General features: G+C 40.3%; 3 protein-coding genes across 5 annotated transcripts in view; 2 read left to right on the top strand and 1 right to left on the bottom strand.

Moving 5' to 3' along the window:
• Positions 1-13,199, top strand: part of grhl3 (grainyhead-like transcription factor 3) — a 39,193-nt gene extending 25,994 nt beyond the window's left edge. Inside the window, exons 5-19 of one of the 3 annotated variants that reach the window (XM_088087444.1) lie at positions 2,266-2,377; positions 3,876-4,050; positions 4,135-4,196; positions 5,243-5,516; positions 5,976-6,212; positions 6,811-6,922; positions 7,108-7,202; positions 8,287-8,445; positions 8,528-8,597; positions 8,677-8,801; positions 9,609-9,634; positions 9,734-9,819; positions 10,073-10,158; positions 10,353-10,417; positions 12,163-13,199. In XM_088087444.1, the coding sequence (XP_087943570.1) occupies positions 2,361-2,377; positions 3,876-4,050; positions 4,135-4,196; positions 5,243-5,516; positions 5,976-6,212; positions 6,811-6,922; positions 7,108-7,202; positions 8,287-8,445; positions 8,528-8,597; positions 8,677-8,801; positions 9,609-9,634; positions 9,734-9,819; positions 10,073-10,158; positions 10,353-10,417; positions 12,163-12,280 (1,707 nt within the window). In that variant the 5' untranslated portion in view covers positions 2,266-2,360 and the 3' untranslated portion in view covers positions 12,281-13,199. Of the gene's footprint in view, positions 1-2,213; positions 2,378-3,875; positions 4,051-4,134; positions 4,197-5,242; positions 5,517-5,975; positions 6,213-6,810; positions 6,923-7,107; positions 7,203-8,286; positions 8,446-8,527; positions 8,598-8,676; positions 8,802-9,608; positions 9,635-9,733; positions 9,820-10,072; positions 10,159-10,352; positions 10,418-12,162 lie in introns of those variants that run through there. The other 2 variants (XM_042501256.2, XM_088087445.1) reach the window with 2 other exon arrangements.
• Positions 13,200-13,655: 456 nt separating this feature from the next.
• cldn23l (claudin 23-like) lies at positions 13,656-20,505 on the top strand. Its single transcript, XM_042500135.2, has 3 exons — positions 13,656-13,967; positions 17,093-17,145; positions 17,268-20,505. The coding sequence occupies exon 3, from the start codon at positions 17,448-17,450 to the stop codon at positions 18,195-18,197; it is 750 nt and encodes a 249-aa protein (XP_042356069.1). The 5' UTR covers positions 13,656-13,967; positions 17,093-17,145; positions 17,268-17,447; the 3' UTR covers positions 18,198-20,505.
• A 2,253-nt stretch (positions 20,506-22,758) lies between these two features.
• The window catches only part of cnksr1 (connector enhancer of kinase suppressor of Ras 1), a 32,316-nt gene continuing 27,521 nt past the window's right edge, over positions 22,759-27,553 (bottom strand). Inside the window, exons 15-21 of the mRNA XM_042500749.2 lie at positions 27,183-27,256; positions 26,659-26,730; positions 26,206-26,276; positions 25,420-25,481; positions 25,250-25,340; positions 24,773-24,957; positions 22,759-23,945 (exon numbers count right to left, since the gene is read on the bottom strand). Of these exons, the coding sequence (XP_042356683.2) occupies positions 23,511-23,945; positions 24,773-24,957; positions 25,250-25,340; positions 25,420-25,481; positions 26,206-26,276; positions 26,659-26,730; positions 27,183-27,256 (990 nt within the window). The 3' untranslated portion in view covers positions 22,759-23,510. The remainder of the gene's footprint in view (positions 23,946-24,772; positions 24,958-25,249; positions 25,341-25,419; positions 25,482-26,205; positions 26,277-26,658; positions 26,731-27,182; positions 27,257-27,553) is intronic.

Here is a 27,553-nt window from a genome sequence, read left to right as displayed (position 1 = left end):
GTGAGTGTGTGGGCAAGCTGCACAGCACGCACCCTTGTGTGTTACCACGCCAGATTCCCTCAGGTGCCAGCCGCAAGAGGTACACACGCACACACACACACACACACACACACACACACACACACACACACACACACACACACACACACACAAGCAGATGAACAGCTTGTGCAATTACACACAAACGTTACGTTACTCTCTCTCTCTCTGTATGTGTGTGTGTATGTGCATGTGTGTGAGTTTGTATAAGTGTGCATTAGTGTGTGGGTAGAAGATAATATCCCTGACTGACATAAAGACCAAAAGATCCATTCTGATTTTGCATTCCTAGCACGAGTTGCAAGCTTTGGCTTTAGGAGGTGCGTGTGTGTTTGTACGTGCATTTGTGTGTGTGTGTGTGTGTGTGTGTGTGTGGTGTGTGTGTGTGTGTGTGTGTGTGTGTGTGTGTGCGTGTGCGTGCGTGTGTGCGCGTGTGTTTTACTGTGAAGTCATTGTGAAAGTCAACATTTCATCTTAAAGTCAGCATGGTAAAATCTGTCTACACTCATTTCCAAAACTTGTTTCTGTGTTAAATATTGCATGTTAAATATATGTTGTACTTTCAACTCCACAAATATATATAACATATAATTAAAAGAAAAAAGTATTTTTTTTAGATCAAAATGCCCAACTTATAATTTGCTCCAGACAGATTATAGCATTAATTTGCTACTTTCTGTTTAAATGCAATAATAACAATAATGACCAAATAATTTAGCACTAAGATAATGAGATGATAATAATGTGTTAGGGGTGGGGTACACCATATTGCAATATTGTGTTTTTGCAATATTGTCCCAGTACAGTAACACTTAAGTGTTGTTTTTTATTGTCTAAATTATTAAATTCAGCTTTTTGTAGCCTACTAGAAAAACAAAATCAGTTGCTCTTTTAGTTCGCAAGATACATATTGCTACAATAAAAATTATTAAAGTGAGAAACTTTTCTCTAAACCTTACAAGTTAAAACCGATGTTGTAAAATTTCTACTTCAAGGATATAATTTACAGTTACAAATAATAATAAACTGCACTATATCTCAATACTCAGCATATTATGAGATAATTAAAGTTGCAATATTTTGTAATGCGACTAAAATATCATAAAAAATATGGTATAAATTTATAAATAAAAATAAAAATAATAATAAATATATTAAATGTAATAATATTGTATTGTCACTTAAATATCGTGATAATATTGTATTGTGAGGCCTGGGGTGAGTCCTACCCCTTGTGTGATAAACCTTTGAAATAAAACCTCTGATATTGGGACTGTTACTTTTTTAAATCAGTGTATTTCTTTCAGTGCTAGTAAATCAGCACAATTTAACTGTTTTTAACTAAACTGGGCAAATGTTTCCATTAAAAAATAAAATACAGTATATTTTCCCTGAAACCTCAATAAATGTTTGATCACAAAAAAGTAAAAATCATTTTAAAGAATGGTTAATTTATTTATTTTTTGAAAATATTTGTTGTGGTTTCTATTACTGGAATTAGAGTGTAAATCCTGTGTGTGCATGCGTAATGCATTCATCCTGTATTATTGTGTATATTCAGATATATTTATTAAAAAGCATATCTTTACAATTAAAGTATTGACAGTGGCTGCGTAATTCTAAATTTAAGGGAAAAAAAAGGTGATGTTACTTTTCATGTTTATATCCTAAATGCATTATTATTATTTCTTAATTCTTTTAACTTTTCCATTTTAATTCAGTTGGAAAAACCTTCATTTGATAAATAAGTTTCCTCTAAGCTGACCTCCACAAAGCACCCATTTTTGCATCTTTAATCCCCAGAAGATAAAGAAACCAAAACCTGTGTATGACATGGAAGTAAAGGAGGGGGAGTGAAAAATGATACTGGAAAAGTATTAACATATTAAAGCTGAGTTCCAGAGTCATTACCAAACCTTTCACACCTCTGAGATTCCCAATCTCACTCTTTTATCCGGCGCCATAATGAGATTCATAACGCTCCTGCCTCGGATTGTCTTGCAAAGTGCTCTGCTGGCTGCACACACTCACACACATGCCTGTCAGTTTCTCTCCAGCCAGAGAAGAGTTAATGATCCTACACCTGTCCTATCAGACACCTGTATCACTCCTCTCAGCCAATCAGAGAAGAGAGGGTTCACTCTGCTTGCTGAAATAAATCTGGGCCCCGTTCAGAGGGAATCACAACACTTGACTCATCTGTGTGTCACTGCTCTTCTCTGCCAGACTGATAGACGCGCTGACTGAGAGAGAGACGCTCACAAAAATCAGCAAAGAGTTGAAACTAAAGGAACATATTCCGGCTGACTTGGACTAGAGACATGACCAAAGAGACTGAGTGAGTATTGTGAAGAAATTTGATCAAATTTTTGCTTAAAAGGTGTGTTTTATCAGGATTTTTTTACCCTAAAGCGTGGTTTTTGGTCCACAAGATAACTTTTTGTAATACAGTAAATAGCTCATGGGGTGTTTCTGTCCTGCGGGAAAGAAACCCCCCCTTCTTCGTATTTGCAATGAGACCCCCATGTGAAAGATCCCTGTTTTAAGATAGCAGTGTTTTGCAGGGGAAATTGATAGCTTAAACACACACAAACACACACACAGAGTTGAGTTTGTGGTTGCTGCGGGTCTGTTTCGGCTTGTGTTGCCACTCACCTAGGGGCCACAGAGCACAAAAGGAGACCGGGAAATAAGAATCTCCTCTAGAGGTGTTGGACATAGACAGAGGGCAATGACAGCATGTAATGCATTGAATTACATAATGGCGAAACACTAGACACGAGCCCCCCTCCTCTCTGTCTGTGTAAAAACATCTGCACTCGGCTGGTTTTAGGGGGAAATGGAGAGTAACTAATGGAGGTTGTTGTGGAGGCTGCTGGGTGTGAGAGAGCGGGAGAGAGACAGGTGCATCTCTGAGCAGGTGTTTGGGTTTAGTGCTTGCAATGCTGAAATATTAAGTAAACTAAAGGTATGATCTGATACAAAAGTTCAAATGTGCATGCTCAAAAACAGTATTTCTAATTTTCAAGGTCCAGTGTTAAAATTTTCAGCACTCTGTCATTAATCCTTATGAGAAATCTGCAATTAATCTGCAATACTGCATTTCTCCAAAAGCTGTGTTTCTGATGTGATCACCTTTGGTGTCTGCCTCCTGTCAGCACATTTAATTGGCTGTTTATCTTGAGTAAACTGCAGCTATTTGTTCATTAGCTACTTCAGACAAACTCCAAAGGGGGCTTATCCAGGTTGGCGGGATATCTACAATCCTAATGTCACTGCGAGTCTTTCCAAACAAATCCAATCCCCAGAATCCCCCTTTTTTTCACAAGTGATACGGAAAGCCAGAGCTTACCTTTTGAGGGTATCTGCTTACTTAGTAAGAAAATCTCATCATCTCTTTTGAGGTCTATGCAAATAAGAGAGTTTGTACAGGATTCAAGAATGTAGTTTTCTGTCTTGACAAAGTGCCAGAAACCATAAGATGTGTGTAGGTGTGTGTGTGTGTGTGTGTGTGTGTGTGTCTCGGGGGGGGGGGGGGTTAGTGGGTGGCCCTTGGCTTTTAAAATCTTTTTGACACCACTGCTTTTGAGGGATGTTACTCAGCTTTGTGGTTTTGCAATCGAAACCCTCCGTGCTCAGGGGCAAGCATGTGCAGTGCCCCGAGGCTCAGGTACTGCTGTTTTACTCAAACTCAGCATGTCAAACACATTGTTTGACCACTTTTGTTTTCCCCTCAGACCACTAAATAATTCTATATTATTTCCCTTTTATTCTGGTTTTCGTATGTTTTGACTTCTCAATCTAATTAATCACTCTCAACTCTTCCATCTTTGCAGGACTCTGGGACTGGTCTTTCAGAGCGAGAACTTTAACTATAACCGTTACAATAACTACGTCATGGACTCCTGGTCCTACCTGGACAGCCCTGTCCCTGAGCAGAACCACACCAAACCCAGACTCCACCCAGGAGACGACCTGACAGCCTTAACCATGCTTTATGAACAGTGCAAGGTAGATATTGTAGAACAAGTAATAAATAAAATAAAATAAAATGTATCCCAGGATGAATTCCAACGTTTTATTTTTTTTCCCCAGAGCCAAAAAGAGCAGAAGATAGCAAACTGCAACCGCGTTGGCAACATCTGCAAAACAGAGAGGTCAGTTCACCAAACAGCTGTTGCTGTAAAATCACTTATGTGTGTTTATATAACTTTCTGTGCATCAGTCTTCATCATGTTATGCACACTGAATGTGCAGATAAAATTAATTTTATGATCTCAAAAAAATGTAGACACAAAAAATGAAATTGCTCCTGTAATAGTTACTTCTCTTTTTAAATGAGCGCTGTTTTCTAGGAGAAACTGCATGAATCATAAGTTAAATGTGTCCTATTGTCACTAAATAAACTGCATTAGAGAGAGTGTTAGAACAGAAAGAAAAGGCAAGGCTGTGGGAGGCAGGTGAGTGGGTAATCCCCAAGTCAAACACAGTCAGAGGGATCATTGTCTTCCTCTCCTGTCCTTCTTCCATCCATCCTCTCTCCATCATCATCTCTGCCCTGCTCAAAGAGTTTCACAACAGGCAGACAGACGGTTGTTTTTCCGTCCTCTGTCCTCACTTAGCTCTCCGTTCCTACTCCTTGGTGAGAAATGGCCATTGTTGGGGCGCAGTGTTGTCCCCTCAAACATTTTGAGCAGAGAAACTCAAACACAGAGAAGAAAAACAGATGGATTAAGAGACAAATAGTACCCACCCAAACTGTCTTTCTGCGGGTTGCAGTAGCTGTGTGTGCTGACTGTTGTGCGTTTGCACAGGCTGTCTGCAGCCTTCTGTTAACACACACTACAGTTTGTCACTTTAACCCTTTGAAACCTGAGCAAACTGGTTTGATTTCTCTCAAAAACTCTGGGAGAAGGCAATGAGCAACTTAACACATTTGACATTTGTCAACTAAAGGTTATTTTCATCTCACCCTTTACTAGTTTCTTTAATTTTTTTGTGGGACATTTCTTGTCAAGTTGGTCACTGCCTTTTCTCCATGTTTTTCAAAGAACCTCACTAATTGGCTCAGGTTTTAAAAGGTTAAGGTTGTTTCTGTGCTTTCTTGGCACCTGAGTGAAGTTTTACAAAGTCATGCTGACTTCACAAAAGTGTCTTCCTGTTGTAATTAATCTCCTACTTCCTCACCCTTTTCCCCCAACAGGACTTCAACCAATGATCTCGCTTCACTGGAGGCTTCTGCCAATGTCATGAAAATCCTCTCCGAGAGTGTTCCCTTAAGCCATCCATCCCAAGAAGTTTTGGGGTCCAAGCAGAACGTCTCCCTGCCCCTCTCTGTTCCCACCACTTCAGACACCTACGCCACTTTGACCAGCGTCGTTGCTGACACTTACGACAAGCAGGAGCTCAACATCATCTTTGACTCTCTGCTGCAGAAGTGGCCAGAGAGCGGGGCTTTCCCTGACCCAAGCGCTGAGGTGAGTTACCCTTTGAAAAAGGAAATGACCAGTTGGGCAAGAAATGTCCCCAAAATTGCAAGAATTTAGTAAAAGGTGACAAGAAAATTGGCTAAAAAATAGTTTTAGGAAAAAACCTAGAGGGAAAATGTCCAGAAAACTATATTTTTAATAATAATAACAATTTTAAATTTCAAATTATGTTACAGAAAAAATATATTAAATTAATACATGTTTTCAACACCTTTAAGGTCATTTTTTGTTTGTTTTTCTGGCAGATTTTCAGGTAATTTTCTTGAAACTTTTTACTTTTGTTTTTTTGCTAATGTTTGGGCAAAGATGCTTGTCGCCCTCTCCCCATGTTTTTGAAAGTAATCAAGCTGATTTTCTGAGTTTTCAAGGGTTAAGCATCATTGTCATGTGTCCTTCAGGACTCTCCCTCTTTCCTATTATTTACAAATGTCCTTTTGTGGATTTCAGACTCTCCCCTACAATGATCCCTTCCCTGACCAAGCCAGCCCGGTCTACTCAGGCTCCTACACTGGTTCCCCACCAGAGAGATTCAGGAGTGAGTTCCAGTTTTCCCTGGGAGCTCCCCTGGCTTCTCCTTACAAGTCTAGTGAGCTGCCCATGGTCTACCTGAACAAGGGCCAGTTCTACCCTATCACTCTGCAGGGAGTGGACAGCAGCGCCAGCTTCACTGCCACTAAAGTCAAGGTGAGTCATGGTGACACATCATCAGGAAACAACAGCATTTTTTTGAGTTGTTTTTGTTTTTTTCTGCGGTTCAGACACGTAAAAAATAAATTGGGGACTATTGTTCTTGGAGGCATCCTTCCCTTCAGGCTTTTTTTTTTCGAAGGCCCATGAATACCGAAATTCTTTGCATGCCACCAAGCCAACCCTTCCCAAAAATCTGTCCCTCCCTTGGAGCCAGCTCCTCTGTGACTAATTCCCTGCTGACACCCTGCACCATTAAAATGACAGTGTCCTGCCCTCTACAATTTATTCCTACAGTGATGTAATGAGGCCAGAGTGCAGCGGAGCTCAGCCCAAGTGGAAAATAGAGGAGTGGATGAAAAGAGGCGGGGTGGGGGAGGGGGTGTGTGCTTTAAGACAGGTGACAAACCTTTTCTTTGTCAAGAGAATCAGAGGATAAACACAAACACACACCCGCTCAAATACGCAATTAAGTGATGACAATGTGAGAAAAGGGGGATTTGGAGTGATAAATTAAGCGTGATGGAGATTCCTAGAAAGGTGAAAGAATTACACTCAAATCTGATTTTCTGTCACTTTTCTTTCCCCACTTCAGACAGTTGTGATGGCTGTGTTTGAGAATGACAAGAGCCCAGAAATGCAGCTCCGCTTTTGGAATCACTGGCACGCACGTCAGCCAACCGCCAAGCAGAGGGTCATTGACATCGGTATGTTCCTCACACATGAAAATACGCAAAGTCAGGTTGCACCTGTGCACAGACACGTACAGCAAGAGAGTGAAAGATTTCCTCATTTTTTCTTATGTATTACATAAGAGAATATTCTTTTTCAAACAAGAAAAGCTTTTCATTTACGCAGAAAAGAAGAATAATGTTTTTCTCTCTTTTTATAGCCGACTACAAAGAGGTGTTCAGCGGCATCAGCAACATAGAGGAGGTGGCATTCAACGCGCTCTCCTTTGTTTGGAACCCCAGCGAAGAGGCCAAGGTAAACACACACACACACACACACACACACACACACACACATTCACATAAGCAATGTTTTATATAACCCGGCTCTGTGAGGCCAGTTCTCCGAAGGGGGAAGGAACAGAACAGGTGGAAGGTTTACAAGAAAAGAGAGGAAAGGTAGAATAGGGAGGTGTAGAGGAGAAGGAGTGGCTGAGGAGGGAGCGGAGGAATCCCAGAAATGTGTTTAGCCCTGAGGCTCCTGTCACCATAGCGGGCGAGGGCCACGGTGGCTTATTCGAGCTTCTCTGTGGCCCAAAGGCGCTGGGGCGGGGCCACCAAACCTGCTGCAGGTGGAGAGAAGAGGGAAGAAGAAAAATTAAAGGCAAAAATTGTGAAGAAAGAGAGAGACATAAGACTGTGCTTTAACCCTTTGAAACCTGAGCAAATTCAATTGATTTCTTTCAAAAACATTGGAAGAAGGCAATGAGAAACAAAAGAAGAAAGGACCCAAAAGTGAACAAGAAATCAGTGAAAAGTACCAGAAAATTGCCTGACATTGGGTAAAAAATAAATTAATTAAAAAGCACATAATTGACCTGAAAAGGGTCAATTATGTCCCTAGGCACTCCCCCCTATCTTTTTATAGCTAATTTTCTAAATCTACTAATTTCTTCCTTTTTTTTGATAATGAAATTTTATTATTTTTTGGCCACGATTATAACATAATTTTGAAAAAGACCTATTGAGAAGACATGCACAGATGAATAATACTACATTTATGACAATTAAAACCAAGCAAACACCAAATAAAAACAAATCTACTAATTTCCTGTAATTTATGAAATATTTATTACCAAGTTGCTCATTGCTTTCTTCCCCAAGTTTTTAAAAGAAATTGAACCAATTTGCCTTGAGTTCAAAGGCTTAAACACTTGTGAATGGCATGAGAAAGCAGCATGGAAAGTGGGTCTCTTTTTTAAAATGGAGGAGACAGAGAGAGCAGCTTGTGGCTCCAGATTCTACCTTTGTTTTCGTTGGCACACATCTCTAAAACCTGTCATTACAATAAAGGAATGACATGGAGAAAGATTGTCAACATGTCCTTAAAATGCCCACAGGTGTACATTGGCATCAACTCTCTGAGCACAGACTTCTCCGCTCAGAAGGGAGTGAAAGGCCTGCCACTGAATCTGCAGATCGACACTTACGACTTCAGCTCGGGAAACAACCAGCTCCTTCACAGAGCTGCTTGCCAGGTCAAGATTTTCTGCGATAAGGTACATAATTCGCCTTTTCTTGCACACAAAACACTGGCATTTGTGGTGTCATTGTTGTAACCATGTCATTGTGTGTCCTCAGGGTGCAGAGAGGAAGATGCGAGATGAGGAGAGGAAGAGAAGCAAAAGGAGGGGCAAGGCCGATGCTAACAGTGAGTGGCACGTCTTAAAAGATAATTTCCAGTATACAAATATGAAGAGTGTATTCTAACTTCTTGCTTTTGTTTCCAGCCAACAAGCCTTTAGTGAGCAGCTCCATGGCTAGCGACTGCACCTTCTTCCAAACCCTGGATGACCACGTCACACAGCCAGTTCTCTTCATCCCAGAAACACACCTCTCCAACTTACAGCGCATGGTAGGTCTCCCTTTAACTAAATCCTCACCTCCTCCCGTGTTGACTGAATCATGTTTCGGACCCTGCATCCCTGCAGGCAGTCACGCAGGCACGAGAGAGGCAGGGAAAAACTGTGGGAAAGTATGTAGTGGGAAAAGAGGGCTGGGAAAAGGGGGAGGGGATGGTGCCAGCGAAAGTGAGGCAGACATGATATCAGATGAGCTAATTAGAGTCGAAACCAGGCACAGGTACAAGCCGCTACAGCTGCTGACACTGAGATTAAGCTATGGGGGCTCACACACGAAAACACACACACACCTGGTGCAACAGACACCTGACGTACAGTATGCACCACCCTCGTGTGCTCTGTTTCTTTCAATACACACACTTGTAAAAACAGTGAGAGGAGAGTGCTGTTCAGACAGGCCAGTTTTCCCACACCATGGTATCTATAGGGATGAGTATGAAAGTGTGTGTGTCCATGTGTGTAGAGGAAAAGTTGATTTTGAAGACGTCTTTGCATTTAGGTATCATTTATTTGCAAATTAGAAATAAACCAGTAATTATAAAATCATTGTCTGTGATGACTAGCTTAGGCAGTAACAGTCTCTGATTGGCCAGTATGATAAAGTGTAGGACGGTCCTATCTGCGTCTCTCCATCGCTTAAAATGCAGTTATGGGAAATGCAGTCCTAAAACATTGATAACATTCCCTTTTTGATGGTATTATGCACAGACAATGGTGGGAAAGGTGACATTAAGCAATGCTTTTATCAGCGTGTCTAATCAGATCTCTGGTCTCTTCTCTGTTTCTCTTTGTCTCTCTAGGCCGCTCCCATGGACGAGATGGAAAGGTAAGTTTGTAAACTCAAGGCAACATTAGCAGTTATTTCAAAATTAACACATAGTGACTGTTTTTTTTTCTAATGTGTATGTTTGCTCCGCTTTCTTAGGAGTTCTATGAAGAGATTGTATCCAGACAGAGACCCGAACAGCTCTCCATCCAGCAAGCAAGCCCGCAGAGAAGACCCACAAAGAGGTAAAGGTCGATATTTAAGAACAACTGAAAACTTCAAAAAAAACCTTTTCAAACAGTTGTGTAGGAGAGGGGTGAGCAGAACTTAGAGAAAAACTCCTACACGTTGTCTAACTTGCAAAAATTATAATTTTAATAAGATATTTCAACCTTCATCAGGCAAAATAGTTGAACATTAAGAAAAAGATGCAATTAATAACGAGCTGTCCTCGTCTTTTAGGCAAAATGCTTAATTTGTTGTCTTGTTCTCCAATAGTTCTGCTGTACGTGAGGACACCCGCCGAAGAGGTGTTCGATGCGCTCATGCTCAACACGCCAACATTGTCAGGCCTACGGGAAGCTGTAAGTAACAAACTTCAAACACATTTCTGAATTATCTGACCTGATTTATGAGATGGGGATTAACAGTCGTCTCAGCAAACACACATCGCTCTCACATAGCACAAACTTGAACGTACATTATCTCTCAAGTGTATCGGTCTTCTTTCAGCAGCAGATCACGCTAACTGCCGTCTCTTGTTCCTTACCGTCCTCAGGTTTCAGAAAAGTACGGCATGCAAAAAGACACCATTGGGAAAATCTACAAAAAATGCAAAAGAGGGTGAGTATCTTGTTGTTTCTTTGATGTTATGTCTAAAATGGATTGAAGTCGTCAGTGATTTTAATCTCGTCGTCCTTTGAGGCAGCTCATGTCGACAGACTGGGTAGGTAAGTTTTTTGGCTCGGCCTCCTGGAATGTGTTAATTGCAGCTCGTCCAAAAGAAAGACAGGTGACTGAAGAGGGATGAAAAGATTTCAAAAGTCCTCCAGATGAGTCATGGGTGATTGTTGTATTTATGTTTTCATAGCCTAATCGGAACATCAGGAAGTTTTTCGGTGTTGAAAGAGAGTTCGTGTTTGGTAAAGTTGAAGTCTTCCAGTTATGATGCGATCTTTTTCGTTGTGTCACTGTCACATGTACATTTCTATCAGCTTAACACTGAGATAGGTTTGGTGAGTTACTTGGAAAATAGCTGGCACTCCAGTGGTAATGAAAAGGTCACCTCCTCTCTTGGTGATTCACACAGATCTTCCTGCAAAGTCATTATGATCATAGCTACCACAGGACTCATTAGCAGAAATTCTGCTGTCAAACTGATTAAAGTCCAGGTCACCTGCTGTCAAATAACACAGGAGATCAGAGGCCATTTCTTGAGATGTAAATAAGACGTCCTGACAGAGACTGAAACACCTTTGGGTGCTTTTCTTGCTGCGTGCTGCTGGCAGCTATCACTTCAGGGGGAGCAGCTAAGCTAACAGGTTGGGTGACATTCTCCCCGCAGTTCCCTCCCTCCTCTTTTTAGCTCTTGTCTTCAATCAGCCCTGTCCCTGCAGGCAGAATGCATGAGCTTCTGGTTAGTTGAGTCATTGAAGCCTTAAAGCCTCAAAGGAGGAGGACGATGACCTGATTTACTACCTGCACCGATGCAGGGAGATTTACCGCCACTGTGTTTGTCTTCCTCCAAACAAATAATATGCTGCGAACAAGAACGCGTGCGACCTGTTGATTATCTCACACTTGAGCGAAAAAGTAGGGCACGATGCATCTTAGAGCCAATTTGCATGTCCTAGTTTTGTAGATGTTTTTTATTTATACACAGGAAGGCAATCGAGGCACTCCAAAAATATATCAGCGAGAAATATTAAAAAGCATTTATTTTAGCAGCTAAATCATTAAAAGCGCCAACATGCTTCAACCACTGTATCATGCCCATTTTCAGGTTCATACTTGTATTTTTGGCTCCTACTAGAACATGTTTACATGTTTTAATATTAAAAAAGACATTTTTATATTTTTCTCATACTGTCCGCCTGAATATACCTCAATTCACCCTGAAACCCTCCGTTTTAGTACCTGTTTCTTTAACGCCCCCTTCTGAATGAATTGTCTGTGTTTCAGGGTTTTCTACATCTTCGTTCTCAGTCATTGCAGCTGCAGATTTGACTATAACGGCACTGTAGTGTTGCTTTATATAAAAAAGACATCTGACTTTTTACAATATAGGACCTTTAAAACTCTGACGAAGACCTACAGTGGTCAAAAAATGTTAGTGATTTAGCCACTACAATAAAGGTTTCTTTAGCTAATATTCCTCGTTGATATATTTTGGAAGTTCCTGGATTACCATCCTGTGTATCCTATTGCTTCCTGTTTTCCATGAGCACCTGACATATGTTTTAATCTGTGTTTAATTATACAGAGCAACCAGTTTTTGCATGTTTTTTTTTCTTATTTCTTTCATTTGGCCCATTTTCTGTGCTTTTCCTCATGACTGCTTAAGTAACCTTTTGTTTCCTTTTCTTCAGGATTTTCGTCAACATGGACGACAACATCATCGAACACTACACCAACCAGTCGGCGTTCCTCATCGAGATGTCCGAGGTTGTGGGCGGTCAATTCCAGATCACCCTCACTGAAGTATGAGAGCCGGCATCGGATCAGCCAACATGTTCTTTTGAAGGATCTAACAAATCCCAGCTGCCAGTTTGAACCATCTCTAATAGCACTGCCCAGTCAAAGACAATGTAAGCTGTGGACCAATGAGAGAACTGGGCTGAAGAGACCATTTTCAGTAGAAAACGTCAAACCGTTTCTCAATGTTGTGAATACCACTCACCCCATGATTTTGAATTTAATATTGTAACGTAAAAGCAATTATCATGAAAAGCTTTGTACATATATTATGTAAATAGAATTTAATATGACAGTGTTTTATGAATTAGCCATGTGCATATTGCAATCCATTTTCCACAAACTGCTACGTATTTCAATTTTTAAATCAGAGCTCTGTACATGTGTACAGTCAGTGTGTTTTCAGCATTTTCAGAGGTTGCTAGTCTCGCTGCTTTTTAATGTATCCATCATTTCTTCTACAAAAGCCAATGGTGCGTTTCCTCACCCACAACCCTACTAATGATGTGTTCTTCACTGCCGCAAGTATCTTCCTGTAGGTTCCTGTTAGTTTCACGACTAAAATGGCCCCGACACTGGGTTTAATTCAGAACCTAAAGTCAGACATTTCCACCTGTAAAACCACACAAGAGTTAGTATTGGCCATCATTTAGTCCAAAGTTGTGGACATTTCCCACCTGTATGGTGTAACCACAGTTTTCCTGGAAACACTTCAAACCCCATCCCAAACCCTGACGCGTGCCAGAGGACTTTCATAGTGTGCATGTGTATGTGTGTGTGTAAAAAGTTGCAGGATTTTGTTTTTCCCCTTACGCATCATTTCAAAACAAGCATGTATCCTTGTAATATTTCATTATTATACCACGGCAAATCTAGTTGTTTTCGTCACATCTTGCCTCTTTTGTACAAAAATAAAGAAAATGCATAATAAGTGTTGTGGCTGCAGTTATTACGCACACAGATCTGATTGAAAAGCTTCACAGCAAGGATCAATAGGACAAACATAAGATAAGGATGAGGGATGCTTCCTGTGTGTGTGCGCACAATCTTCTCTTTCACACCTTTTGATGTAAAGTGCATTATTGGAAATGTAGAAACAGCTGACCATTTCATCGCCTTCTGTACAGATCAAACAAAATCACGAATCCCATCTGCTTGATGAAAATTGGTCTTATTTTCTTTTAACTGTTGTATTTTTTTTGTTGTATTTCTGTATATAGGGGTCAGTGTGATCATACGTAATAAAAACCAAATCATGCTTTGGTTTTCCAGCAGCTGACAGTGCTCCAAAATAGGCATCATACACATGTTGGCATATTCAGAAAAGCTTTCCCTATTTGGTGACACTGACAGGGGAAAGCTGGGAGGCACTCCTGTCCTAGATATAACACAGACATCCTTCAGCAAGTCAAAGACACACACACACACACACACACACACATACACACACACAGAGAAAGTGAGACAGAGAGGAAGGCTATTGCGGAGGCAGCAAGGCAAACAGACAAAAAAGGACAGACACAAGGACAAACAGGGACAATTAGGAGGCAGAGACGGCTACTGAAGCAAAAGAGAGCAGGAATAATGAAGAGGTGGTTGCACCATCTGCTGCCCATGAGAGAAACATGTTAGCCATTCAGACGAGAGCAGGGAGGCAGCCAGCGATCTGCAGTAAGATACCAACAACCCCTCCTGAATGGTAAGTGACTGTGACTCCATGGACTGCGTCTGTCAGTGTGTGTGTGCGTGTGTGTGTGTGCGTGGTTGCTCAAAATGTGCCTACATGAGAGAAGAAAGAGTTATGGCTATTAATAACCCTACAGTATGTTCATCATTTCCAATTCAAGCCTGCTCAGTATTGTGCTTCTGTCTGCAGATGTTTCCATAACACCCCTGCTGATATCTCTGCATCACAACAAACCAAAGCATGTGGTGGAGTCACTGCATTCATACCATCATTTCAAAAACAATCTTAGTGATAACAGGTACAATAGTAACAGAGTCAGTCGCTGTTGATGTCCTGACAGCTGGGTCAAGTCCCCGATCCGCATGTGTGTCATCTCCTCTGTTTCCTGTCACAAAGTCAAAACAGGAATTAATACCATGCTTGTAATTACAATGTTTGCATATCATTTGAGAAGCTTGATAACAGGTTTGTGTTGATGAAAATTATATTCCACTCACTTTGATATATGCAGTGTAGTGCAGTAAAAATTTAATGTCTATTCTTGGACTGATGCCTGCCTAATGGTCTTTGATCGTTTCTAAATTAAATTACCTTCAAAGGTGATTGATCAGTCCAAATGTCATCCATCCTCCGGTGACATTTCCTGAGGTGAAATGTCTTACCATAAATTAGATTAAATTTACAGATATGATTCATGTAGGGCTGAGCATCCTCTCCATAGTGCAGCAACACAAATACAGTTTGTGAGTATTTATTGAATATCTCGCTAAAATGTTATAATTCAGTTTAAATGGATTGAATTTACGTTTTACTGGAAAAGGGACAGTATTTCAATAATTTAAAAAGAAAAACAGGCATCATAGAATAATAAAAAGAATAAATACATATTACATATGTATATGTACATATACAGTTAGTAGCTAGTAGTCAAACCTATACAAATTAAAGGTATACAATAGAGTTAAATAATGTGTGCAAATATAATCTAATATATAAAAACTGTGCAAAAAGACAGTAAATCAGGTACAGGTTTTGTGTCAATACTATATGTCTGAAGTCCAGTGTGTTTTTATTTTTGTTTTAGATTAATTACTATTTTGTTGTGTTTTATTGTTACAAAGAAGTGACTTTAGTTGCCATTTTATGTATTTATTTATTTATTTATTTATCAAATACAGAAAACACATGGTCCTTTGGTGTAAAATATTCCAGTCATTACGACTCAGCAGTTTTTAATCCTGGCATCTGAATAATCACGGAAATAACACTCACGGTGATATTTTAAGAGTATCACATTGCTTGTTTGAAAACGTTACAACTCCACTGCTCTTTTGGTTGTTACTGCAAGACCTTACCTCTGTGAGTTTGCAGTCTGCTGCAAGGTGGTATGTTTTGATGAAAGTTATGCTGCATTCGATTTAGCTAAGAATTTCTAGGTCAGAGCTGAAACGGACTTCACTCGAGTATGTTCAGGTACAACAGGCCAGAAAACCAAGATGTTATTAATACCAGTTGATAATAACACTCTGTACGTAGCAACCTGATAGATGTTGGAAAGTAATAGCTGTACGACTGCTTTAATGAGACAGAAATAAGACAAAAGTGCAAAAAATAATATATTATTATAGCTTTAACTACTGTTGATGCACAGAGCAGCCATATTGGATTGTAAGATCAGGGTTGGTGAATTTCCTCCAATTTTCTCAGCTGGAAATCCAAATTTGAGGACGTTCTAGTTGAAATTTCTGACTTCCCAGTATAGACTGAACACAGCGTTTACCCGCTACAATGATTGCAATGTATAGCTGCAGACACATTCTGATCGTAGTGTACACGGCATGTCCCCACAAACGACCCACCACAGGTTGTACAAGATAAACCCACTGACACAGTGTTTTCTGAACCCTGCCACAATGTTACACTGTAGTGAACAAATATGAGACCAAATGCAGCATTTCATTTTATAATTCAGAAAACATGAAGAAGTAATTCAATTTACTTGTACTGAGATGTAGCCTTCCCTTTACCTTTACTCTAACCTTAACAGTCTTTCTTTTATTAAAATCTATGATTTTAATGTGATAATTCATAGCTAGCTAATCACTAAGAGCAATTTCATCAGGACTTCTCTTTCCGGGCCAAGAGTGGAAGGGGGCTGATCATGGACCGACGTGTCGGTATGGTCGGCGAGGGATGTAGCTAGAGGGAGGTTTACGTAGCTGCTTCAGCTGTAGTTTTACCAACTACCAATAGCTGCTGCTCTGACTATCCCGCTGTGTTGATTTTAATGTGAATGTCTGTTCTACTCTCATTCTATTTCTATGGTCTCAGATTTCATCATCCCATTGGGGTTTTGGATATAAAGAAAGTTGAGTAAAAAGTCATTGAAAAGTGTGCTAACCGTAACATTTGTAATGCCTGCCGAGGAACATTAGACATGATTGCTTTTTCAAATTAAGGACGCCATTGACTGTTGCTGCTTGTGTGTGTGTGTGTGTGTGTGTGTGTGTGAGTATGTGTGTTTGTGTGTCTGCATGAGTCACACACATCTTCAAGTTGTTTTGTCTTTGTCCCAGAGGGCATTGTTTCCTTCTCTCCTCCTCTGGACTGAAGATGGACTCACTCTGCATTCAGACACTTGCTCGATATAATTACTAACCCAACTGAATTCTTCCAAGGTCATAGCTGGCCATCAACTGTCAGGCTTTGAGAAAACAACAACACACCCTCCTGCATGCATGCACGCACACGCACAAACGCATGCACACACACACACACACACACACACACACACACACACACATACTGAACACAATTCAAGTACGCCAACATTTGTATACTCAAGGCAATCAGCTCTTGTATGTAGATGACTCAAATAAAGCCACACACACATACTGTCACGTTGAGACTGGCCAGGTTATGGTATCCTAGCAACAGAGACAGGCATCGACTGTTCAGCCTTTCCTGTCCAGCGCTGGAGCAGCAAAGCCAGACCTCCTTCTGCTTTCTCCGGCTGCTGGAGCGGCTTGTCGTCTCTGCTTCGCTTCACACCTCTGTTGTTTCCAATATCTCCGTCTCTCTGCTCTGCTTCTTGGACCTTAAGTGCGCTGCTGACTGAATCTTTCTCTTTCCCGCAGATGGTCAAAATGAAGAGCCTGCAGCTAAAGGGGAGGAGAGTTTCGATGAAGAGGTAATGCATGAAGTTCTATTTATCAGGAGGTTGAACTTTCATTGTTCTGATTACTCTCTGTGCCTTTGCTGTTTTAACCTATTCATAAAGGAAAGTTTTAAGTTCTTTGTGTATTTTTACAGACACAGATCGGCAGTGTCAGAGGACACATTTGAACACTGAGGAACAACAGAAGCAGCATCCTCTCTTCTTTGGAAAATACTCTCAGTGGAAGGTACTTTGAAGACAGGCATGTTTTATTTTGACTAATTACTTATATGTCTTGAGATTTTTTGTAAAGAATCAAGGTGGCGCCACATACAATGCACACGCCAGCCTCCATGGTGATGGGAATTGTGTTCGCCCCTTTGGGATTGGTCCTCGTCTTCACTGCCGCCATCACCCCTCAGTGGAGAGAAGGACAAGCACGTCTGGGCATGGCAGTGCCGGGGTCACTCCTTCGATCAGGAGTGAAAGGTCAGGGGATGGGCGTCAGGTCGGTGGAGTCGCTGCTCTTACTGCGCTCTGATGGACTCTGGGAGAGCTGCCTTCAAGTGGAGCACTCGGAGCTGAAGCAGTGCTGGCCCGTGGGAGGTCCGTATCAGAGAGACCCGAGGGTTCGACTAGCACAAGGTTTGATCCTGACCTCATTGTTCCTGTGCGGCACTGGCATTGTTCTGGCATGCATCGGGGTGCGGTGTTGGACGGATATACCTCTGAGAGGTGTAGCAGCTACAGGCGGACTGCTGGTGGTGATTGGCGGGCTGCTGAGCCTGACTGCACTCGCGGTGTACACTCACAACCTTGCAAGACTCGGGATGGCCGATCCAAGTCAGGTGATCAGTAACCCCAAGTTCCCCCGGCTCAGCCTGCGTCCGGCTGGCTCGCTCTACTTCGGGTGGCTGGGTTCATGTTTACAGGTTCTGGGGGGCGGTGCACTGCTGTTCAGCTTCAAACGACCAAGATATCCCACCTGCCCGTCCTGCCCAGATCTGCCCGTCTGCCCTGCGTGTCGTTCGTGTCCAGAGATGTCCAACAAGCCAGACACAAATGTGTATGAAGTCAGCTGTTAGAATGTGAACCTCAAACTTTGAATATATAAAGGGACGGTTCATCACAAAATCAAACATACATATTTTTTCTCTTAGTGCTATTCATCAGTCTAGATTGTTTTGGTATGAATGCCAAGTGTTGAAGATATCGGCCATAGAGATGTCCGCCTTTTCTCCAAAATAATGGAACTAGATAACACGCTTGTGGTGCTCATAGTGCTGAAAAATAAAAACAGCAATGTCTGCCTACAGATTTCATGATCTTGTTACTCAAGGTAGTCCACAGACCTTGTTCAGTGCAGTTTCATGTAGGAGCTATTTTCTTTCTATCTAACTACACCCTCCAATCGTATCACCTCTAGAGTTGGGTTCACATTTGAACCAATACTGGTTATATTGAAAATGTAATTTTAAACAAGATGCCATCAAGGGATTCTGCTCTTCTGCTCTTTTTTAATCACAAGTGTCTGTCTGTTTACTGTTTGTTTGTTTGTGTGTGTGTGTGTGTGTTGATCTACGTGTGTGATCTTGTTGCTCTTGCTCTCTGTTTAAACACAACTGACAAATATGAGGAATATGTAGCTGATTTAAAAACCACAATCACAAACAGCAATGATACTAGGCTATTTCTAAAATATATTAGATCAGACACTGAAACTGTGATAGTTTTGGCTGACGGGGAAGCAGATGGGGCTCTGTGGCCAGGTTATATGTTTCAGAGCATATTGTTCTACATCCTCTCTGAGCCCAGCAGCTCTTTGGCGCTCCATTGTGTCAGCCACAAAGCCCTGTGGAGACAGGAAGATGGCCACCGAAGTTTGGCGCTGCTTTATTGAACGTAGTAATGACTCAAATTGATCAGTTAAAAGTACAGAGTTCAGTATCTAAAGCTAATGTTTGCACAGAAGGAAGCATGTATTAATTCACTGACAAGAGGCTCATGTTCATGAGAGCACAAAATGTAAACATTAACGTCGTCATTCGCAGCTGAGGTGTAACGTTAGCGGGCTCAGTGGTGCTAAGTGAGCTAATAGCAGATGAACGCTTCCTTTACGTTATGTGACAGTCCTGAAACGTTTCACTGGGTGTAGCTCAGTATAAAGGAAATAGTTCCTACACAAAACTCTTACAAGGTCCGTGGATTATCTTAATTAACCAGGTCATGATTTCTGGAGAGAGACATTACTGTTGAGTTTCTCAAATGTAGTTTTTTAGTGCTTTGTGCACCACAAGTTGACCGCCATCTAGTTCCATCACACTTAAGAGAAGGTAGACATCTCTACAGCCAATATCTCGAACACTTGGCAAGTTACACCAAAACTTAAATAAATCACACAGGTAAGAGGAAAAATATGTATTTTTGATATTGGGGGTTGAACTGTCTTTTTAATGAAAACGAGTGAAAAAAAAAATCTGGATATGTGTTCACTTCTGAAAGTCACTCCCAACTCATCGATTGATAAACGTGCCGACTAATGAAATGAGTCATTAATGACTGCGAACCCACGGACATTACCACGACCTGATGAATGGACTCTAATGTCAGGTGTGACTATGATGGGTGTTGTCGCCTCTTGACATAGACAGAAACGTAATTTTGGGGTGTGAAATACAGTGATGACTAATACATTGTTACAGAAGATCAACATGGTTGAAAAGAGCTCAAGTTCCCGCTGCCTTTAAATGCATCATGTAGTGAAACATGACTGAAGTCTTTGTGCTGCCTTTTACATTGTAGCCATGTCTCTGTACTGTTAGCAAGAAACATGACATTTTTTCGTGTTCGAAAAAACTGTGAAATGTAAAATATTTGTGATAAATTATGACTTGCTCAGATGATGTTAGGGCTTTGGATAAGAACATTTGAAGAAGCGTGTTTTAGATGACCACTGTACATTTGTAAACACTGCAGTTTGGTGAAAATCTTGTTTCCTTTGCAAATGTGATTTCTTTAGAGAGAAGACAACAATCTTGAACAATTTTCTGCAAAAGTACTTCCAATCTTGCTCTTCATATTTTCTTGATTCAGTCACTGCAAGCTAAGAAAAAGACCAATTTTAGAGGGCACATTACAGTAAACGCAGTATAAATAATCTGCCTACTTCTCAGCCTGCCAGGGTAAAATCTTTTTTATGATGTTTCACTGCCTCCATCTAATGAATGTACCACAAACAGTGATATAAGTGTTTGAGGAGGAGGAGGATGTACAACAGGGTGTTGTTTGGTCTTTGTAAATTATTCCTTGGTGTTTATAGTGTGTTCATACTTTGTGGTGCATCTGCATTGAATAAAACATTTCAATGATATATCACTGTGTGCTGCATCCTGCTGTGTTACGTACCATTGAGAATTAAAGCAAATTCTGTAAATTTAAATAGAAAAGAGCTTTTTTTCAAAATCCTGTCTCCACACAAAGCTGAGAGGCAGAAAGATCATACACAGTGGTCAAGGTCACATCAATGAATTAGCAGAAAGAGCCTCATTATGTGAACAGATCACGACCTGATGAGACAAAGAAACAATTCTTTCAATCTGTAACAAACAGCGTCATCAGCGAGTGACTAACAGTAAGTGAAATATCTAGCTGTGATCAAGAGTTCAATACAGTGAAGTTGGCTGAAATCTGAGTCACTAATGTGCCATGGTGGAGAAACAAAGGACAATAAATGTGGGCAGTGAGCGGAGTCTTGCATTGAAATTAAAGTGAGTTTGGAAAATGGATCCGCTTATACAATAAAATTAAATCTGCCAGTTAACCCTCTGCTTCAATATGACAAGTATGTCTCTGAAGTATTTTTGTTTTTGTTTCTTTTTGTGTGCATAATTTGTGCGTCTGAACCAGTAAACACACTTTGTGCTGTAACTACAGTGCATTCAAAATCATATACATATATATTAGTTGTTTTACTCAATCATTTTTAAAAGTATAGGCAATTCTTGGATTGCTCCTATACTACCAATGTATCTTTATCAAACATAAAAGTGTCGGACAATCTTAAGACTTCTTTGTGCTTTCTGTTCCAAATGTCCATACGGAAACTGGAAATGGAGCATTTATGTGCTCTGCACCCTCAGCATGAAATATGTTGCAGAATGACTTAAAATTCAAGGCATTGATCTCATGAACTGCTTTTAAATTCAGAATGAAACAATTTGAGGCAGATTCCTTCAGATGCATTTTTTAATAGCCTGCAAAAATATGTTTTTTAAATTTCTTTTTGTTGAGTTGCTGTTGTTTTACTTCCTTTTATTTTCTCTCTTGTGTTTTTTGTGTGTTCTGTAAAAAAAAATCACTTTGCGCTCAATACCCCATAAAGGCAAAGTCAAAACAGGATTTTTTTCACATTTTATCTCTGCACATACGAAGAAGAGACACTTCAGATGTAGCCCAGGTGTCTCCTGTTTCTCTTGATCGGCTTTGAGATGTTTCGACACCTTGACTGGGAGTCCACCTGTGGTAAATTGAGTTGATTAGACATGATTTGAAAGGGCACACACACACACACACATGCACGCACACATATGCACACCTGCCTATATAAGGCCTCACAACTGACAATGCACACCAGAGCAAAAAACAAGTTGTGAGGTTTCCTGCAGAGCTTAGCAACAGGATTGTGTTGAAGCAAGTTATGTTTTAAATAACTTAGCAACACTTTCTAAAATATATTTTGTCATATGGTGGTTGAATGCAGACTGATAAGGATAAAAATATTTTAATCACAGTCTGCTGTGTCCTGGTGCCCTCAGACTTTTTGGCAAGACTGGACTGAGTTGCATGTGTATACAGAGCTATTTAAATTTTACTTTGTTTTCATTCCAGTTGGTTTATTTTTTTGGGAGGGTGGGCTGTCATTACTGTGGTTTTTTTGCCTCGCATCTGCCCTTCTACACACCTGCTCTGCATCAGCCTCGTTAGTCTTTCCCTGCTCCAGAGTTTCTCCCTGTCAATCAGCTCCCTCCCTGTTCCTGATCACCTTATCCCCCTCACATGAGTACCTCTGCCCTTGATCTCAACCTGCACTTCAACTCCTTGGCAGTTTAGTTTGTATTTAAGCCCTGCTCAAATCTAGATTATAAAGTGATTTATTTGAGTTCCCATTGCCTGCAGTCTCCTGCATTACTCCGTACCTTATGATGCAAAAAAATCAGTCAAAAGTGTCTGAGTCTGAATGCTCTGTATGTTGCAGCATGCAAAACATACATTATGTTGTTTTCAACTAATAGTTTAGACTCTTGCAGCACTGTTGTACTGCAGACTGATTAGAAAATATCAAGCATGACTGATGTCAAAAGAGCAAGTAGACTCACAAAACAATTTCTACATTTTATCTATTCGGTGAAGTTCACCTTGCAGGAGCCGCACACTGAAATCAAGATGCAAAGCAAAGTCTTGCACACATTCATGCACAAAAGATACATATAAAGGCAAGCTTTTCAGACCCAACTTCAAAAACAAAATGCAGAAATAAATATTTTTTTTATTTTATTTTTTTTTAAATATCTGCTTTATCAATGTTAGTCAGTCCTTTCCCATTCAGTTGTCCTTATCTTTCAGCACAACAGGAACTTCACAACACAGTTCAATGATCATCATGCTCCCTTTTTTATTGAGCCTATCAATATTACAATGAAAATGTGCAGAGCCACCTCTGAAATCTCAGCGCTCGGGGGAGTCTCCACTTGTCTCCATGCATTCAGGGCAGCCTTGAGCAATAAGTAACGCAGAGCCAGAACTGTCATACAGCTCCACTATAGGGTTCATATGCATACGTCTATAAATACGTATGTGGTAAAGAGTGTTCTCCACAGGGGCAAGAGGGATAAAATCTAATCAAAGGAAAAACCTTGACCAACAACGTGTCTCTGAAGCAAATTTTCTGTGCAAAATATTTCCAATGTATACCTTTTATTAAGGTAATGTCAATAAACAAATACATACAGTATTTATAGTAAAACTGTATTTACATATCTCATTAAAAGAGGCATGACTTATATTACAAATTGAATTCTAAGAAAAGTTCTACTTTCTATCGTTAGAAGAACAAGACGGCCTTAGAATCCCATAAATACACACTGAACTCAGACACTTGGCAAATTGTTCTTGTCTCTGTTGTAAACCTGTCGTATTTGTTGTGTTGGTGAATGAATCTAAATCTGCACTGATGCATTTCACTTGATTAAAGTGCTGATTTAATGGCAATTTTGACTAATCCTAATGTCAGCAGAGGACACAGTGAAACACACACCTCTCTCTCCCACACACACAGTGCATGACAAATGTCTCTCATTTGCCTGATTGTAGTAAACAGAGCAATTTTGCAGTGATGCGTCTTAAATGTAGAAGTAGTTCTCTGCAGGCTCTCCACTCTCCACCATTTCACTCAGCTGCTTGTTTATCGAATCCTGCAGCGATCCCAGAGACAGTTCTAACACTGGGCTGGTGCTCGGAGAACCCTGTGGGATCTCCAGGAGAACGTCAGACGGCCCTGCGTCCACTAGCTGCTCCCCGTCGCTGAGGCTCAGTCTGTACGCGCCTTCTGTCTCTAAGGTGGCTGTTTCCTTAGCCACAGTTTCCAAGGCAACCTCTTCAGTGGGAGTGTCCTGCACTGCAGCATCGTCCGCTGCTTTGGAGGCCTTGAGTGCGGCCAGTCTCTCAATTTCTTGAACTAGTTCTTCATTTTGCTCCTTCCACTGCCGATACTTCACAGCTGTCATATCAGAGTCCTCTAAGAGCTTGTTGATCTGCAGCAGCTCCACCTCTTTGGCCTGTGGAGAGAAACAGGCTTCAGTCACCTTACAGATATTTATTCAAATGTGAAACTTGAGATTGAAACTTGATTCTGACTGTCTGAGAGCAACTGGCTGTACAAGACTGTTATTTGATATCAGTTCATTCTTACTTCCTTGTCTTTCAGTCAAAAGGAAGGAAGTAACACTAATTTCTAACTGGCAAATACTGAATTAACGTTGTCGATTAACTACTTAAAAGGACGGTTCATCCTCAAATCAAAAATGCATCCTTTTCTCTTATCTGTGGTGCTATTTATCAGTCTAGATTGTTTGGTGTGAGTTCGACAGTGTTGGAGATATTTTCCATAGAGATGTCTTCCTTCTCTCCAATATAATGGAACTAGACAGTCCCCTTCAGGATTTTGTTTTACAGTATGGGATCTATAAGAAGATCCCATACTGTAAATAGATGCACACTTCCTTCTGCCTCTGACACGGTTGACGGGTTTAGATTGGTAGCTAGAAAATAGTTCCTACATGCAACTGCTCTCAACACAGTATGTGGATTATTCATGATTTCATGAAAGAGACAGTGATTTTGAGTTTTTCAAACGTATTTGCACTTTGAGCACTACAAGCTGAGAGCGATCTAGTTCCATTATATTGAAGAGAAGACACCCTATGGCCGATATCTCCAACACTTGGCAACTCGCACCAAAACAATCTAGATTAATGAACTGCACTACAGGTGAAAGGGAAAATGTGTTTTCGATTTTGAGGTGAACTGCCCCTTTAAATCAGCAACTTCGGTACAGTGAGAGTATTTTAACCCGTGTCAATATGTCATTGACTTCTCTGCTCACCTTGAGTGTGCTCTGCAGGGCCCGCAGCGTGTGCGCCTTCTCATTGATGACAGGGTTCTTATTGCGTCGAATGAACGATTTCCTGAAGTGGTCGTGTGTAAGCGGCTGCTCCTGGCCTGTCAGAGAAACCCCTCCTTCCTTTATGTTGTTTAACATCATGCCCATTTCATCCACTTGTCCTCCTTCTACCAGGGATGAAGACACAGAGAGGAAAAATAATAGTAGAGGGAGAGACAAAAATGATGGGATTAGATAGAAAATAGAAAAGAGGGACTTGGCTGACAACATCATTTGTTGACAGTTGATCAGGCAAAACACCCACAGGGTAACAATTTGGGAGGATAACAGCATGTTGTAAAAAAAATGAATTTTGCACTCAAATTAAAACATCCATCAGAGGGACGTCATAGATTAAAGAAATCATTCATTAAGGGAGAAAATAAGAAAAGAGCAGAGACGGAGTCATACAGCACATACCTGTTCCTTTGCTGCCCCCTGTCCCAGGACTGGATAATGGCACCTTCGTCTTCCCCTTGGAGCGAGGCAGAGTGTGGGACTGCACTTTTTGCTGCCCAAAATGAGACACACAACAATAAGAATGGTACTGCAAATGTTGTATGTTTTTATGCACATGTAACTGTACCGACCTTGTTTCTCCTGCGAGGTGAAGGCGACATCTCGCTCTCTGATTCAGTCTCACTGTAACATTCTGTCAGTAAACACAGGTATTTATTTAATACTACTACTATACTATACTATCACATTGCAGTATATTCAAAACATTTAGGTGTAGCACAGTTAACTTTTATAGTCATTTATTTACTGGCTGGCAGGACTAAAATCACTGTAGGCAACCATAGCAACAGTAATTATGCACGTCCTGTTTTGCAAGTAAACTCTGGCTGGTGAAATTATCATGATTCATAAACCATTAAAATAAAAAAAATGACTGCCCTCAACTTTTTTTCTGTATTATTATCTTATTATTCTGTTTTTCTTACTGTTATGAACTATATTTATTTATTTTACGTTTTAAAATTATTATTATTTCTTGTGTGTTTTATTTTATGTTCCAGAGGTTGATGGAGGATGGGAAGTTGAAAATAAATTATATTTTGGTGTTCATTACATTTATTGAATTTTTTCCTTATTATTGAAAATTCAATAAATTTATCAATAAATACATAAATAAATACATGATTTTTTTCCTCCTATAAAAAGCCATGCTGTGATTGATGCGTTTTAATTTTGGACATGATGGACTCAGAGATGGAAACAAGACCATCTTGCCCATCTTTTTGCTATCTCAGGACACCTCATTATGCATTCTCAGTTGGTCAAATTAAGTAATTTTAAATTTCAAGTCAAGTAAAATTGATTATATTTGCACCAAAAGTATTGCAAGACATTTTGTAAGAAGAATATTTCCTCACCTTCTTCAGTATCTGCGCCTGTGTCAAACTTCTTGTGCTTCTGTATGGCTGTAATCAGAGAATTAATCCACCTGCAGAAAGAAAACAACAAGCAACACAGACAAAGCAAATTCACTTCAAGTAATCTTAAGTGATTATTCCTTCAAACTGAACAAAAAGGATCCTCAAAAGCCACCTGTAGGGGGCAGTGCAGACCAGAACCTGTTAGAGTCTGATTTAACATCTCTACCATGCTCAGTGGTAGCAAAAAAGAATGAATGAAGACATTATGTCTTGTAGAAGAAGCACCTTGTCTACCGTTAGATAGTGATGCATTTCAGAGCTGATCATTTATGCAAGAAATGGTTTGCTGGAGGCTAAACTTGCAAATTAAGCTGCTTCAGCTCATCTGTTAAGGTTCTGGAAAAGAAAGAAAGAGGACAGGCTCCTTTGGTTGTAATCGATCCAACTTACTTGCTCATGTCACTGACGTTGTCGGCAGCAAAGAAGAAGTTCTGAAATCGCTTGTGGCACATTTTAAACACGCTTGTAGGGAGAGAAGACATAGAGAGAAAGGAGAGAGAGGGAGGCACAAACATGATTCTCCTCATTGAGATATTAAAACGCATAAGTCATGCCGACGTGCACACAAATACACACAGTGAGGAAATTCTCAGTCCCCGTCTCCAACCAGAAAAGATCAGATTCCAAAAATTCAGATACAACAAGCATTTTTTCTTTGAAAGTTTGAAAATAGAGAAAATTAAGGTTTTATTCCTGCATCACGTTCATTACATAGGCCATGTTGCATAAAGCCAAAACAGAGCATCCAGTGTTGAGGGGAACAGTAAAGTTTCTGTTTCAAACTACCCTTTGGCACCTAAAAGATTGAGATTTGTTGTGATTAAAGTACTCTGTCTTTCAGACTATTGATAAATTTTTGAATATTCCTGGATTATAAGCATGTTAATAGCATCCATCATTGAGTTCATACTCACTATTTTCTCTTGTGCTCTCCAGCACTCTCTATGTCATAGCTGGCTATATTGACAAGACCCTCTGCCTTCTCATCCTGCAGAAAAAACATATATAAACATACAATTTATCAAGTTATACATAAGACTAAAGCCCTATTTACACAAGACTACTACTGACTGGCAACCTCTTGTAATTTGTAATAATTGCAGAGGTTGTCTGATCTTAATCCTGTGCACATATATCATGATCGTAATTTGTCAAGTAAAAATTTCAATGCAAATTACCAACCACATTTAGCGAAATATAGGTCTTGTGATAATACAAGATCAGCGCAAACATCTTGGTGATTCTAGGTGATTTTTTTTCTGTGCCTTTTTTCTGCCTCTTTTCC

The sequence above is a fragment of the Plectropomus leopardus genome, chromosome 14 (assembly GCF_026936395.1).
Source record: "Plectropomus leopardus strain MGB_pleo_1.0 chromosome 14, ASM2693639v1, whole genome shotgun sequence".
NCBI lineage: Eukaryota > Metazoa > Chordata > Actinopteri > Perciformes > Serranidae > Plectropomus > Plectropomus leopardus.
Note: the sequence above shows the minus strand (reverse complement) of the source record. Positions and strands in the feature narration are given on the sequence as shown.

Bases quoted from the DNA above. Each gene is read 5' to 3' on its own strand.
- cldn23l (XM_042500135.2), top strand. From the start codon at position 17,448: ATGCACACGCCAGCCTCCATGGTGATGGGAATTGTGTTCGCCCCTTTG.